This window comes from Hevea brasiliensis, chromosome 16, assembly GCF_030052815.1.
Source record: "Hevea brasiliensis isolate MT/VB/25A 57/8 chromosome 16, ASM3005281v1, whole genome shotgun sequence".
In the NCBI taxonomy this organism is placed as follows: Eukaryota; Viridiplantae; Streptophyta; class Magnoliopsida; order Malpighiales; family Euphorbiaceae; genus Hevea; species Hevea brasiliensis.
Genome location: NC_079508.1, coordinates 57437125 through 57452248, shown reverse-complemented (window position 1 = coordinate 57452248; position 15124 = coordinate 57437125). Strand labels below are relative to the sequence as shown.

Below are 15124 nucleotides of genomic sequence, written 5' to 3'. Positions count from 1 at the left end.
GGGGGTACTACAGGAGTTGGTTATAATATAATTTTGTACCGCCAATACAACGACCAACTACCTTGGACCTAGAACCCTTGTTGTCCATATTAGCAAACGGCCCAACAAATACTGCTCCCGTCAATTTCAGCTTCGGAGGTGGAAGAAATAAAAATTTGAAATGGTTTAATATCGGAAAATTGAAGTTTGAACACTTTGACCTCTATGTTTTGCAGGAAAACAGTATTTTGATGTTTAATAGTTGAAAGGCAAGATCTTGGGGAAAAAAAAAAAAAGAATAAACAGAATATGTATCCAATAAAATCTTAAGAATTTTTGTTTTTTGGTATACATATATATATATATATATATATATATATATATGTACTTTTTTAAATGTGACATTTCGTCCTCTATGCCGTCATATAGAATGTTGATTATTTACACAATACCTGGCCCTGTGGATGTGCATTTAAATATTAGAGAAGTGTTGATGAGAGAGTGCTTTCAGTTTATTGACCACAATTCGCATGAGATAATGTGGAATGCTTCATAAATATTCCAAGGTTGGAACCGTCCTTGACCAGTAATTCTAATGTCCCAATGTATCCATATTTTTGCTTTTACCCAAATAAATCAATGAGAAAATCGAAGAAATAGATTTGAACACACCACATGTATGTGCTTATTATACAGAATCAATGAAACAAATACCTCTCTACAGACATATTCACTATGATTATTACTCCAGTCGACAAAGAATGACTTTACAGTGAATGTATCTAATTAGATCCGCACAGAGATACCAAAATGATTCTAAAAAAGCAGTTATCAGTTTCTCATCAACAGCAACACTAACCTCTAGCTGTGCTTAATCGCTCTGCTGCGCGTTCGAAACTGAGCTCCTGCCGACACAGACCATGCCACAACTTACTTGAACCATCATCTAACACTCCAAGTTTGGCTATCTGTTTATGAAGTTCCTCCAAGTTGACGATTGGGGCAGTGGTTGGTCGCCCATGAGCGCACTTCATAAAACAGAAAATTCACATGTTATTTAACATGAGCTCTCCATCCCTCTTACACGACACAAATATGCATGCACACAGAGACCCACAAAATTCACTCCCAAACTTCTGTAAAATATGCATTTAAACATAGTACTTGAAAACAAAGTGAAGTCTGCTTTAGCTCCTCAACAATAAGTGCACATTCTGATGGTAGCAACGAATCTCCAAACATTATTGCACCTAAAAAGTGAAATGACACAGGAAACATCATTAAATGAACATAAATTTCTTCAAAGGACAAGTTCCAATGTCTCCAATAAGAATATAACAATTCAAAAAGGGGGGAAGAAAAGAAAGATTTTCCAGTGAGACGAGGCATTCACCTCTGCATGCTTTAAAATTTAGGACGCGAAGAACAGATGGAGGCATTGTAGAAGAGCCATCTGTATCAGCAAGCTACATATTGCAATATAAATATGAGTTGCAAAGACATTGGACTTGTTTAAATGGGGAGAGAGTAGGAGAAGAGAGGGGTGGGGCTGGCAATCACAGGGGTGAGGTAGTTCTAAATGCCAGAAGTCCATATTACCTGCTGAAGAAATTCTAGAAGGTCACTGTCAGATAAATTGACCCCTAAAATGCAGGGCACCTGCATACCATTCACATGAAAAAATCATAGCAGCACTAAAAAGGCTAGGATGTGACAGGAGTTGAACCTAGCAAATATGAATCCAAAATAAATTGGACGAAATGCCAACCAAACTTCAACATATCTTAAGAATGAATAGAAATTTTCTTTCAACATGTTTCAGGAAGCAAAATAATTAAATAGAAGTGAAACAGAAAAAAGTCTGTGCTTCACCGCAAGAAGAGTGACCACAGTTGGCTGCTGGTGGAGAACATTTAAATTTCTGTAGGAAGAGAAACCAAAATCAGTCAACAACAATGCTGAATATATAGAGATAATAGAAAGGCAAATCCAGTCAGAAGGCCAATAGCTATTTAGCACTTTTACAAACCAAAAATACATGGAGACATGCATGCACTCCACCTCAGCCGCTTTCAATCATCCCAGTTCATGTCCAACCAATGAATAAGTCTCAATTTAATTCACATATGAAATTTGTGGACTCGATTCTTTTACATATTAGCATGAAAGTTTTGCTAAAGAGAATTTGAAATTACATCTTAAAGCTACTAGAAGCTTGAGCTTCAATGTTGCAGATCCATCCCCAATCTCTTATTTGTTCAGCATAGCTATGAAGCAGCTGATACACCATCTCTGGAAGGATCTGTTGTTATAAAGTTCATAGTTATCTCAAACTCATAGAACTCCCATTAACTCCAGGGAATAGCAAAGCCCCAAAATAGCATATAAAAAAAAGGGAAGCAAAGAATACCAGCTCTTTTTCAGCATCCAAATAGGTAACTGTCTTAGCCTCCCCAGATATTACCTGGGCATTAAGGTGGTCCATGAGTTGTCTTATATAACATAAATGCAGATCAGAATTTAAACTAGCTTTAATTACCTTTAGACGAAGTTCCTCCAGTCTAATCCTTTCATCTGCAGCATGCTGTAATATAGTGCCACTATCAAAGTCATAAATATTGCCAAATACTCAAAACTTTCCTTTGAGATTGTATGAATGTGTCCGCGTATGTAGAAGTTATATAAATCCACATGCACATATGGACATCAAACTTGTGTGCTTCTACAGGTGAATTTACAGACATTAAGGATTAGCAGTCATTGCTCAGTGTTGAAAAAGATATTCATTAAGAATTTTTCATCTTGATTATTAACGGTAGTTCCATTAAAGATATACATATCAAATGCATATGAATTTTTGTTTAAAGCCTATATCTAAACGAAGGTATTCTTAACAAGCAAGAAGCTTGTTACATATGAAAAATTGCCTACCAGATAAAATAATGAGGTGACACTATGTAAGGCTCTCCAAATTGCAAGGAGGCAGTTTCTGTGGTTTGAACTAGTAACATCAAGGTCACAATGTGGGAGCCTTACAATTGCATGAAAGTTAATCCTCTGTGACACCCAAATAAGTGAAGAATAACATGGAAGGGAAATAAGATGTAGCCAATTAGCTAAACCTACAACAGTAATCACCTGGTCTATAACAGCAAGTGTCCCTCCAGCCACAATTGGGATGAATTTTTTGTCCACCTGCTGAAGAACTTTGGCATCCTCAAGGCAATTCCTATGCAAAGATTCTGGTACCAATGAATTGCCAGCAAGATGCAAGAATCCTGAAGAGATGTCAAGTATATTATGCTGATTGTCAATATTGTGCAATGCATTGTTGTTCTGCATAGAAGAGAACAAAAGAATAAAATCATTGTCAGAATTTAACTTGTACAATAAAGAAATTCATTAAAAGAAAAACCTTCAAAGTTGTGAAGCTACTCAACTGCAATTTGGAAACAGCCATTCCGCCATTTTGTCCCATAATCAGTTGAGTACTGAATTTCCTCTGGCGTGAGGCCTGAAAGAAGAGTTAGTTGATGTAGCAGTAGAACCAGAGGAACAAATTAGTTGATGTAGAAAACTGCAACCACTCATCCACTTGCACACAAATGCAACCACCCATATAAATGCACATATTTTTATACATGCATGTATGCTTTTACATATGAAAAAAAAAAGCATGCACAGATTCACATGGCCACAAGTAAATATGCAATCACAACTACATTTATGTGTGTGTGTATGTGATGCTGTAATGATGATGTTGAATATTAAAAAAACTTATATGTAATTTGTGGCAAAAAGACAAGCTAAATTAAAACTGTAAAATGTTTGATATGACAAAAGACACTGTCCAATGTGTTTCTCATTGACAAATAAGAAAAATCTGCATGCAGCATGCTTTGAAAGATATGAAAAATCGAGGTGTATAAAATATTCCATCTACGTATCAATACAACAATTGCCAAATGCATGGACCCCTTCCCCAAGAACCGAATGTAATTTCACTCCATCCTAAGCCCTTAAGCTGTTGCATAACCTGTTCCCTGGGAAGATGGAGTTACCTTCAACTGGAGAATCATGAGACTGGAGATATTGCAAGTGCCTGAAATTTTCATCTTGTTTAATATCTTTCACGTCCAGCATAATGCCTTGCCCATTCTTCACATTGGGCCTGAAAGCAAGCCTCAAAAAGAGGTTAGTTCTATTTTGGGGCATCAAACAAGCATGAGTTAGGGGAATTCAAAATTGTTATACCCAGTGCAGATCACTGAATCCTCTGCATAATTTGGCTGCAAATGTGGATGCTTCAAGTCATCAGTTTCTACAAAGATTACAGGCATATGAGTTGACTACTATCTGTAATGCACAAGGTTCAACATAACTATGAGTACCTGTAGAAGTACGGCCATCATGGAAGAACTGCACATTCCCCTCTGTCATCATAGAATGACGACTTAGGGAAATAAACCTCGTCTTGTGTCTGTAAAATGGAGGAGCCGATCGACTTCTTCTGGGTGGTTCTTTAGGAAAATGATCTTGTTTCCAATCTTGACATCCAAATTGATTTTCTTGACTTTCATACTTTTTATCACTTTTGCAACCTCTAAAAGGCAAATCTAGGGGTAACCAATCAATCTTACAAATTTTTGTATTAGAATGTTCTAGTGATGATTCATCATTTACATTATGACCTTGGAGGAATTTGCTGATATCTCTAGTGGTATCAGCATAATCCTTCAATTCTAACAGAGTACTTGAGATGAAGTTATCTTTGCTAGAGCTCTTTGATGCCATTTTGTAACTATGGTTTCCCTCCCTCTCTTGACTACCTGCATCAAGCCAATGATTGGTCATTTCACACAATCCTGCTCTCCATTCATGAGCATTATCATCTGGGAACTGTTCAACAGCCCAAGCTGCAGAATTAAATAAGGTAACTGAAGTTAGAGAAAACATTCAGAAGTTAAGGACTGGTAGCAGGAACCAGAGCCATTAATAATTGCAAATGAATCAGAGGCAAGACCTTTCTCTTCAGCAAAAACCTTTCCATGCAATGAAAATGAATTTGTAGAAGCTCGTGACAGACTGTCAAAATCTACGGGCATGTCAATTCCTATGCAATGTGAAGGAAACTTCTGAGAGCATGAAGCCTCATGCTGCTGCAAAGTTCCAGGATATATATCTAGTATGTCATTACTGGCATCAATCTTTAGGATGTCAACATTTTCATCGATGCAAACCCTTCTTCTTTTGGTCCTGAAACCATCAATTGGATATTCAAGATCTTCACTTGAAAACAAAGAACTATCAAGCATCAGGCTTGTTTGTGAGGAGCAACCCTGCAAGAAAGGTTTTCCTTTGTTCTTGCTAAACTCCAAGTAATTCCCAAATTTGTGACATTCCAAAGAAAATTCACTCCCAGAAGATTCATTTATTTCAACAGATGTAATTCTAGGGGGCTGATTTTCCCACTCTAAGCCCAAGATATTGCCCTCCTCATGATTGTTGAATCTTTCTCTAGCTGTGAATCTATTTTCCAGAAAATAATCATCTGGCAATAAAGAATTTCCAACAGATGTCAAGAGATGATCGTCACTCTTTTGGGCCACTGTGTAAACATGCTTAGAAAGGGAGCCATTCCATGATTGCATAGAGTAGTCACCATGACACAAAAATTCCATACCAGTTTCTGGTTCTTTGAATTCTGAAATGTTCATGCAAAACTGTTGACGTTGAATTTTGGCACTCTCTTCACTATAAATAGAGTCAACCTCTTTGTTTTGCATCTTAAAATGCGAATGGAGGTGAGAGGACTTGTGTTTTTGAATCTCACACTTCTTTGTTGCACATCTTGGATTCTTTGACAAATCTGCATCAAGAAAATCTAACAATGAAAAATGCTTTTTAGATGTGGACCTTTATCACTCCATAATTGATGAAAGCATGAGATATAGATAACATCAATGAAATTACATTTTTGTGCAAAAATGAAAACATATTTAATATGAACAGAATGAGAAAGTGGGAAGATTGGTAAGATAACAACCTTCCTTCCATGTTTCACCTTTCCTGCCTATATCAGTTACATGACCCAAGGATTCCCCTACAAACATTTAAGAGGTCAAAAAATTTCAGAAACCAACCTATCAAAACAATAGTCAAATAAAGAACCACATAGATGCAAGAGCATACCATAGTTCATATTTTCCATCCAAAGTTGTTGAATGCAATTCTCAATAAAATTAAGTATAGGAATCCAATCCTGGCAAAAAGAGGGCAGAGAAGCTCAGCATTGAAAATGAGGGATTAATAGATTTTCAGGATAAGAATTGCATCATGGTGACGATATAAAATGATTGAATATGACAGTGAGTTTAAGATAACAAGTCAAAGCATAGAACTTAAATATAGATGAACCTTAAGCAGCCTTTATGTACAGGGTTATTAAACTTGCTTTTGTCTTTTTAAGCCTATAATTGGTGAGGGGGCTTTCAGTTCAGATCGTAAAATTGACTCGTAAAATCATAACATTTTACATGCTATAGAAAACAATGTTTAAAAATATGGTTATACATGTAAGAAGTTATAGATAGCAACCTAGATCATACAAGGAATTACCTTGAATTCAACATATGTCTTTGAAGGCTCAAAGGTTAAATCATAGAGAGCCAAAGGGCAACTTAGATTTAGAATATAGGCTGGATATGCTTGAGTTTTATATCTCTTTCCTTTTTGATGCATGCTATTAGCTTTCCAAGGATCCAGACACTCAAATCTAGTGGCCAAGTGATTTAGCAATTTGTGTATTGGACCTTTGCAGACAAACTGTGAGTTGATATCTGCAATTGTCAAGGTCCAAAAAAAATGAAAATACCACTAAATCATCCCTGACCACAGATAACATGACCCAAAAATTGGTGCATTGTTTATGAAAATAGACAGAAGGATACAAACATATTGGAAAGCCTGCAGCAAAAAGAACATCCTCCAGTAAGAAATCAGAAGACTAAAAGAAGCATAAAAGACAAATTCAGTGCCAACATTGATATGAAGTTGCACCTTGACAGTTAAACTATCGCAAGGACTGGATATATATCCAGAAAGCTTTAATACACTATCACTAAAGTTCAATTCACGAAGAAAGCTGGAATCATTGAAGCCAAAGTGACTCATCAATAGTGACAATGCAGAAGAAGGACGTGTACATAGAAGCTCATTCTCGCTACATTTGAAGAATGACTGATGTCAAGAAACTAATAATAACCATAGAAACTTCAACTTGCTAATGTGATGAGTACACACCTTTCGATATCAACAACTTTGAAGCAAACTGTTGAATGCACAAGTGCAATCCGAAGAACACATTTTTTAACCGAGTCCAAAACCTTCTTGATGCTTCCAATTCAGCAAAGAAAATGCAAAAACACCAAGTCAATGTAAAGCAGAGAATTTAAAAGTGAACATCACTTCAAACTGCAACATAATTGAAAATGCACCAAAAAGAAACCTTGATTGCAAATACTTTCTCCGAACAGGTTGGTTGTAAAATAAATCACGAACAACAACTGCGAAATACATGAAGATGTTGGATGAGAAAAAGAGAGATTCTAACAAATAAAATGCTCAAAGAGACAGATATGCCAGTTGCCAGGGTTCATAATACATGAGTCCTCAAAACAATACTAGGCAAAAGTAGCGCATTACCTGTTGTGCCAACATCTTTCCGATCTTCATTGACTCCAAGATACAAACTTTTTGATCCCTGAAAAGTGTAAAGTAAATCACTAAAAAATGTATACCAACAGCAACATGAACTATCAATAAGAAAAGGAAAAGTAGAGTAGTGAAATTGAAGAAGTGGCAGACTGCACAGACCTTCAGAACTTTACGATATCCATTTGGCCTCCCACGAGCTTTTGATATAATTTCTAACAAGGAGACATCAGAAATAGAAGCCAATGCTTCTCCCCGGAAGCCAAAACTCCTTTTAGCAGCATGCATATCAGCTAGATGATGAAGTTTTGATGTCACTGTTCACACATTAGGAACACCCTAGATTACCCCATGGCTAGCTAAAATAAATTCATACAAAATGCATCTGGGGGCTATACATCTACATTTCTCCCACTGAAGTTTACTTTTTTAAACTGGTAACTATATTTACGTAGGACACAAACCTACCATCAAAAGCCATCATTCCACGTTCTACATCAAAAAGCTTGGAAAATTCCAGTCTGTAGATTTTCCATATCCTTTTTTTGGAGGGAGCCTAGTAAGAGGATCAATTATGTAACTTTTCTTGATTTTATGATCTTTCAATCAAAGAAAAGAATATAATGATAGTTTTCCAACCGAAAATTTGATCAACGTATACAATGACACAGACAAACCTCCAAAATCCACATAAACTTATTGCAAATTTTATCAGTCCAAACACATCATACAAAGTTCAAACATTTCAATTTGCAAGGATAATTTGCAATTCATATTCGAGGACATTCCAAGCATTAAGCATGTTTTCCCCATAAGTATATATATATATATATATATATATATATATATATATATATATATATATATATATACGGTTCTTAAATATCAAAACAGAGGTGAACTCCACAATGTACATAAATAAGTACTTGAACATTAATCTATATGCATCGACCAATAAAAACACTGACAAACCAAATGAAACAAATGATAACGCAAGTACCATGTCTTTCCCCCAACAAAACCAATCCATCCCGAGAGATGCCACATCCTGCAAGCACATAAGTCATAGCATTAACTACCAGCCATACTAGATCTACACAACACGGCTTTTACCTCGAAAATAATATCACTACTGACCATCATCCACTACTTTTACATAGCAGGTGCCAACACCCACATAGACCGATACCTGAAACAACAAATAATCGTCATTCTCATAAAACAACAAATTGCTCACAAATGCAGACCATATTTTCAGGACACAAAAAAAAAAAAAAAAAAACCCAATACATTGAAAATCAAGAGGAAAATGCTGTGCCCTATGGTGCATGGAATTATTTATTACCTTAGTAGCACCAGCATCCAAACTGTTAAAAACCAGCTCTTCGACCACCCGTGTCAAGTCAAACAATATAATCCCAGAACGCATCAAATTACGAACATCCACCGGCAAGGGCTTAATACTCCCCATAAGGGGGATAAAACAATTTAAGCGGTTGCTGTAAATTTATAAGCCAAACGCTTAATCAATTGGATTATTGAACAAAATTGCTCCATTTTAGTTCCTGAAACCAAAAAAAATGCAGACGAAAAATGGAACTGCATTGCCATTGCATGCCTGAGAAGGCGATTTTCGTTAGGGTTCTGCTAGAACGTCGACGTTTTCCACAGAATTATCAGAAAGTCAATTTTGCTTTTCTTTTCACAACCTGATGAAGAACTTTTCACAACCTGATGAAGAACCCAAAATGGCGGGACCTACGCGAGCCTGTAATATATAGGTGCCCTGAGGTGTTCTAACTTGCGCCGCAGAGTGACGAGTTGCTAGGGTGACACGTGAGGCGTTGGTTTTAAGGCTTTGGCTGACTGACACGTCGAAGCTTTGCCGGTGAAGTGACCGTCCATTCCTTTTGTTAACTTGGATGGATAGTGAATTAACCGTTTTCACTGTTACACAATTATTATATTATTATTATTGACTCTCACTAATATTGTAAATAATGTAAAAATTAAGAATATTTTATTTTTTTTAAATAATTAAAAATATTTTAATTAATTTATAAGTCTTTTAAATTTATCATAGAAAAAAAAAAAAAGAAGTTGAGTTTAAACATTGAGTTTAAAAAGAATGATTATTGATTAAGGTTTCAACAGATATATATATTTTTTTAACAAAAAGTAAAGTAAAACAAAGATAAAAATGAGTAATTATTAAAATTATAATAATTTTAATAATGTCTTTATTTATATATATTCTTAAAAAAACAGATTTTCTCAAGTAAAACAATAATTAATACATTACTATTTTATGCAAAGAACATTATTTGGCATTACATTAATAAGTAGATATTTACTAAATTGGACAAAAATTTTAGTTACATATTTGGTGCATTAATTAATAACAATAATAAATTATTTTTATGCTGATTTTTTTTTATCCATCGAACGCTAGATGGCTTATTCACTTTAATGGAATAAACATAAATAAATTCATATATTTTCTTTATTATATAAAAATAAACTTACTTTTTTATATCTGACTTAATTTATAAGGCATTTTTTATGAAATAATAATTTATTTATTAATTATTAATATATCTCTATTTAATGTATATTAAAAAATAAAATTTATTAATTTTGAAAATAATTTAATAAAATAAGTTATTTAAATTTTTAATAAAATAATATGAATAAATAATATATTAAAAAGTTTAAATAATATTTATTTTTTTAAATATATTAATTATAATTTTTAATATATATGAAAATAAAAATAATTTTAATTTATAAAAAATTTTAAAATAATTTATATAAACAAAATTATAATACTTTTTTGAAATAGTAAAATCCAAATAAAATGTTTAAAACTTTGTTAACTAATATTATTTATTAAATTTAAATTATCACTTTGAGCATATATTTAAGTAATTATATTTTATATATTTATTTAATGTATAAAAAACATTTTTTTTAATTTTTTTAAAATTTAATATAGTAAAATAAATTATTTTGTATTTATCATTTCTCTGGTCCCTCTCATTTGCCAAACATTTCTTCAAATTAATACGAGGGTGGTAATAACTTAATTTAAAAGCAAAATAACAACAAATAATTTTTTTTTTTTTTTTTTTAAAAAAAAGGGGGTTTAAGGGGATTTGTAGTTGTAGAACCAGAGCCAATAGAAAATTTTAAATGTGTTAATATATAAATGCATCTTGTGATTTCCTCTCCACCTGGATTTTCCTCCCCTACTTCTCTATATCCCCCCTTCCTTCTGCAACATCAACAGCAAAACAAACAAAAAAACCCTAATTTCAAGTCGCCGTTTCTTTCTTCTACCTTAAAATGAAGTGATCAGGTACTTAGAATTCGATTCAAATCCACCTCTTCTTATCTCTCTGTTTCCCTATCTATGCATGCGCCTTTCTAAATCCACGTACATGCCTTTTTCCTTTATTAGATTTGTATAATTCAAATGAATCGAGGTTCTTCCATTCTTGATTGATGTTTCTTTTGCGCTGATTCCTTGTTTTCTATTGTGATTCTCATTCTAATCGGGGAATTGTGTTACCAGACTTGATTTCAGAGGTGTATCGTTTTTTTCTTTCTTTCTTTCTTTTTTTTTTTTTTTTTTTTGTTGCTCCTTATCACTTTTTAATTTCGTTCTTTTGCTCTTTGTTTGTTTGGTCAATTGAATTTCAATGGTAGACTCTGTTTGGATGCCGAGAAAGACCAGAATTGAGAAACTTTGCCGGTCTTTGCATTGTATGTTTGATAGTTCTATTTTATCTGCTAGATGATTGTTTGTATCAGATTTAGTTAAATGAATCCAAAGAACAGAAATCCATAGGGTTTAGGTAGATTCATTTTGTAGTATCTTTTTTTTTTTTCATTTACAAACAAATGTTGCACATCTCTGAATTATGATCTGATTTCAAATAATGTTTCAACTGATTTTGTTTGTGAGAACCATTGGTTTTGATTTTGTGTAATTTTCTTTTTTCTCGGATTTAGGGTTTGTTGATAGGCTTTGATACTGAATTTGTAATCTTATTGTTATTGTTTTAGCTTGACTGTAGTTGGAGAGGTGGCATCATTCTGATACAGATTACAGTCATTCACTCTAAATACTTGATTTACAAGAGGAGTAATGGAAGCTAATATATGCGACATCAATCACTTGGATGCTGATGTTCTTTTGCCTCCTCGGAAGCGCCTGCTTGCAGGATTCAAGAAACAGAATTCTGATGGTGATGCTGCCTTGGCCCCTCCTGCAGTTGCTTCATCCTCATCCTCAGCATCGCCTTCTTCTCCTCCTCCCCCTACTCCATCTCCTTCATCCCCATCTCCGCCTTCGCCAACTCCTTGTTCTCCATCTTCAAGTGAATTTCAAGCCCGCCTCAACAATCTTTTGACTTCTCATTTTAATAATAACCGTAATCTTTCACCTGAGGAAATCGTAGAAGCCTCAAAATCAGCTGCTGATGCTGCTGTTAAGGCTGCTGAAGCTGCAAGAGCTACGGCTCAGGAGAAGGCTATTATTGCAGCAAAAGCTGTGACAGCTGCTAAAAGTGCATTAGCCTTAGTTGCGTCTTTTCCTGAAGAGGCAGCTAGCAAGGAGAGGAACTTACAAAGGAATAAGCTGAAGAAGCATGTCCAGGTTCAACTTTTGTACAAAAAGCACCAACCTATTGAGAATTATAGGGCTGATGAAGAATTAGCTCGTAAGCTGCATAGGGTTATGAACAGCTCTCCTAGAATTTCGAAGAACCCTTCCAGTTCTGATTTCAAGGGTCATAAAAATAAGAAGCCTAAGAGCTCACCGACTTCTGAGAGAACTAGGATTTCAAATGGAAGTGTAGCATTTGGAGGAAACCTATCTTCTATGTGCAACGGGCATGGTGTTGCAGGTGAATTGGATTCTGAAGGCTCCATTGGCGAGGTATGCACAAGTACAGCAAATGAGAAGACATCCAAATATGAAAAAGATACTCAATTAGATATGGATAATGGGGAAGCAGAATCAAGTCACTCAAAGGAGAAAATATGGGGAGATGCAGGTTCGCCCGGTAAAAAGAGGGGAAGACTGAAACTAAAGAAGTTGCCGTTAAGCATTTGTAGCTCTAGGGATCAAGCAAAACCCAAGGATGATATTTTTCCCAGAAGTTGCCCATTGACTGACAAGAACATGGGCAATTCTACTACTCGCAATAAGCCTTTGTTTTCTAAGGAGCCTTCAGGTGATAATCTGATGCCAATTGACGTTGCACCAATGCGGAAATGCCAGGAGTTCAAAGCACCTGCATGTGTTAAACAGAATAAAGTGATTCAATCATGATTGCCAAATCCTTCTAGAAACAGGTCGCGACTGTGATAGAAGTTCATAGCTGAGGTAGGATTCGTGATAATCTCTTTTTTTTCTAATCTTCTTTTTTTTTTTAATCTTCTTTTTTTTTTTAATAGAAACGGCTTTATTTGATTTATCTTTTTGTTCATCTTTGGTTTTGTAATGGACTTGAACTGAATTAAAAAAAAAAAAAATAGATGTATATTTTAAAAGCTCAATTGCTTGCTGGCAATTAGGTTCAAGTCCTTGATTTCCCTTCCTTCCCTTGAACTGAAAAAGGATTTCTCAATACAATCAAGGGTTGCTTCAGATGACGTCAAAGCTTCAAATGTTCCAGTAAACATTAAACAATATTTCTGTTTCGTTTTTTTATTTTTTTTAGCATATTGGTCCTGCGTCATGGCAAGTCGATTCTGTATTTGAATTTGAAGTGAAAACTATGTGAAATTGTTGTAGATATGAGGGTTGTTCCAGTCGAACGAAGCAAAATCTGTGCCAGCAATAAATGTTCTTTAGGCGTCCTGAATTAAGAGGCAGAGAAGCATCCGTTCAAAGTCCTAGCAGAAATCCCATTCCCGAGGTATAACAGTTGACAATTTATCACTTCCTGCATTCCAGTCTTTCCCTGGCTAAATGCTAACAGGTTACTATAAATAATTAAACATTTAAATCAGTTAGATGGTTGAAATTTCTACTTAAAAAAAAAAATTGCCAGATGTTTAATTGAGCTAATTTCTCGATTCTCGAAAATAAATAAAAAAATCCTCCAGGGACAAACGATTTTAATTGGTGTTAAATAATCATAAGTGCAATAAAGTATTATAACTTTAGGATAAAAGCATTAGAATAAATTATACTCACTTCATTCCAAAAAATATATTTATTTTTTTATCTATTCTAAATTATGAGTTATTTTCCTTTCTGAAATATTCCCTCAGTTTCAATTACTTTCTTTTTTTCATCCATCCCAAATTATAAGTTATTTTCTTTTTCGAAATAATATTTATTTATTAGTTTACTAATATATCTCTATTTAATAGACATTAAAAAAGTAAAATTTATTAATTTTGAAAATAATTTAGTAACATAAATTATTAATTTTTAATAGGGCAAGGGTATATTAAAAATGATTAAAAAGAAATTATTATTTTAACTATATTAATTATATTTTCTTAATCTATATGAAAAAAAGAAGTAAGCCTATCTTTGTAGTTTATCTATTAATTTATTAATATTCCCCTATTAATATGTATTAAAAATGTAAAATTTATTAGTTTAAAGAATAATTTTGTATTATTTAATTTTTAATGGAGCAATATAAGTGAAAGGTATATTAAGAAAAAAATTAAACAATATTTATTACTTTAACTATATTAAAGATAATTTTTTTTAAATAAACTATATTTTCTTGCTACGTGTATGAAAAATAGAAGTAATAGGAGTACATATTTAGTAAACCTTTTAATTTATAACATTTCATCTTGTGTCATATAATTATTTTAGAAAATAATAATAATAATAATAATAATAATAATAATAATAATCCATATTTAAAAAAAAAAGGGTTATTTAACGCTGAAATCTGAATTTAATATAAATAATTCAATTAGTAAAAAAAAAAAAGATTGAAGTGATTAATAGATATTTCTTTTAAATGTGTATTTACACTCGTTATATATATTCGTGTTATATATATATATATATATATATATATATATATATATATATATATATAAAATAAAGAATTCATTAAACATTTAAATTCTTAAAATTATAGTATTTGAAAGTATTAAGTTTAGTTCATCCTATTTTTTGTTAAAATTATATTTTTATTTAAATATAATTATTTTTATTAATGATAGTAATAAAGTTAATAATACTTCAATTTTATTTTTTTAAAAGTATATCTTATTTTGATAACAATTATTATTCAATAAATTATTAAATTTTAATTTATTTATAAAATTTATAAAGTAGAAAACAACATAACAATAGAACATAATTTTTATGTGAAATAAATTATTTATAATAACTCAAGACTTGTAAGAATTATTATGTAGAAAATGTGAGAATATAATAATATCA

At 33.0% G+C, this 15124-nt stretch overlaps 2 protein-coding genes across 6 annotated transcripts; one reads left to right on the top strand and one right to left on the bottom strand.

Moving 5' to 3' along the window:
• Positions 1–619: 619 nt before the first annotated feature.
• LOC110660802 (DNA mismatch repair protein MLH3) lies at positions 620–9447 on the bottom strand. Of its 3 annotated transcripts, none has more exons than XM_058137518.1 (26): positions 9038–9447; positions 8830–8881; positions 8693–8740; positions 7855–8009; positions 7684–7741; positions 7487–7544; positions 7282–7374; positions 7039–7201; positions 6930–6945; positions 6598–6818; positions 6172–6241; positions 6026–6082; positions 5003–5863; positions 4371–4895; positions 4234–4300; positions 4041–4150; positions 3420–3493; positions 3118–3315; positions 2519–2563; positions 2390–2443; positions 2175–2281; positions 1852–1900; positions 1579–1638; positions 1373–1445; positions 1144–1229; positions 620–1007 (listed from the first exon to the last, which is right to left on the bottom strand). In XM_058137518.1, exons 1-26 carry the CDS (start codon positions 9161–9163, stop codon positions 834–836), a joined length of 3600 nt encoding a protein of 1199 aa, XP_057993501.1. In that variant the 5' UTR covers positions 9164–9447; the 3' UTR covers positions 620–833. The 3 variants fall into 3 exon arrangements, with proteins under 3 accessions (XP_057993501.1, XP_057993502.1, XP_057993503.1); XM_058137519.1 differs by having other exon boundaries at positions 5003–5848; XM_058137520.1 differs by lacking the exon at positions 7039–7201 and having other exon boundaries at positions 6930–6985.
• Positions 9448–10894: 1447 nt separating this feature from the next.
• On the top strand, positions 10895–13712 carry LOC110660808 (uncharacterized). Of its 3 annotated transcripts, none has more exons than XR_009144817.1 (3): positions 10895–11050; positions 11761–13084; positions 13496–13712. XR_009144817.1 is itself a non-coding variant. In XM_021819247.2 (2 exons), exon 2 carries the CDS (start codon positions 11843–11845, stop codon positions 13028–13030), a length of 1188 nt encoding a protein of 395 aa, XP_021674939.2. In that variant the 5' UTR covers positions 10895–11050; positions 11761–11842; the 3' UTR covers positions 13031–13353. The 3 variants fall into 3 exon arrangements, 1 of the variants encoding a protein (XP_021674939.2); XR_009144818.1 differs by having other exon boundaries at positions 10905–11050; positions 11772–13084; XM_021819247.2 differs by lacking the exon at positions 13496–13712 and having other exon boundaries at positions 11761–13353.
• Positions 13713–15124: the final 1412 nt, after the last annotated feature.

Coding starts and splice junctions, on each gene's coding strand:
- LOC110660802 (XM_058137518.1), bottom strand. CDS start 9,163: ATGGGGAGTATTAAGCCCTTGCCGGTGGATGTTCGTAATTTGATGCGT. Junction 8,882..9,037: donor TGGATGCTGGTGCTACTAAG/GTAATAAATAAT, acceptor TTGTTGTTTCAG/GTATCGGTCTATGTGGGTGT. Junction 8,010..8,692: donor TTTGTTGGGGGAAAGACATG/GTACTTGCGTTA, acceptor ATGTGTGAACAG/TGACATCAAAACTTCATCAT.
- LOC110660808 (XM_021819247.2), top strand. CDS start 11,843: ATGGAAGCTAATATATGCGACATCAATCACTTGGATGCTGATGTTCTT.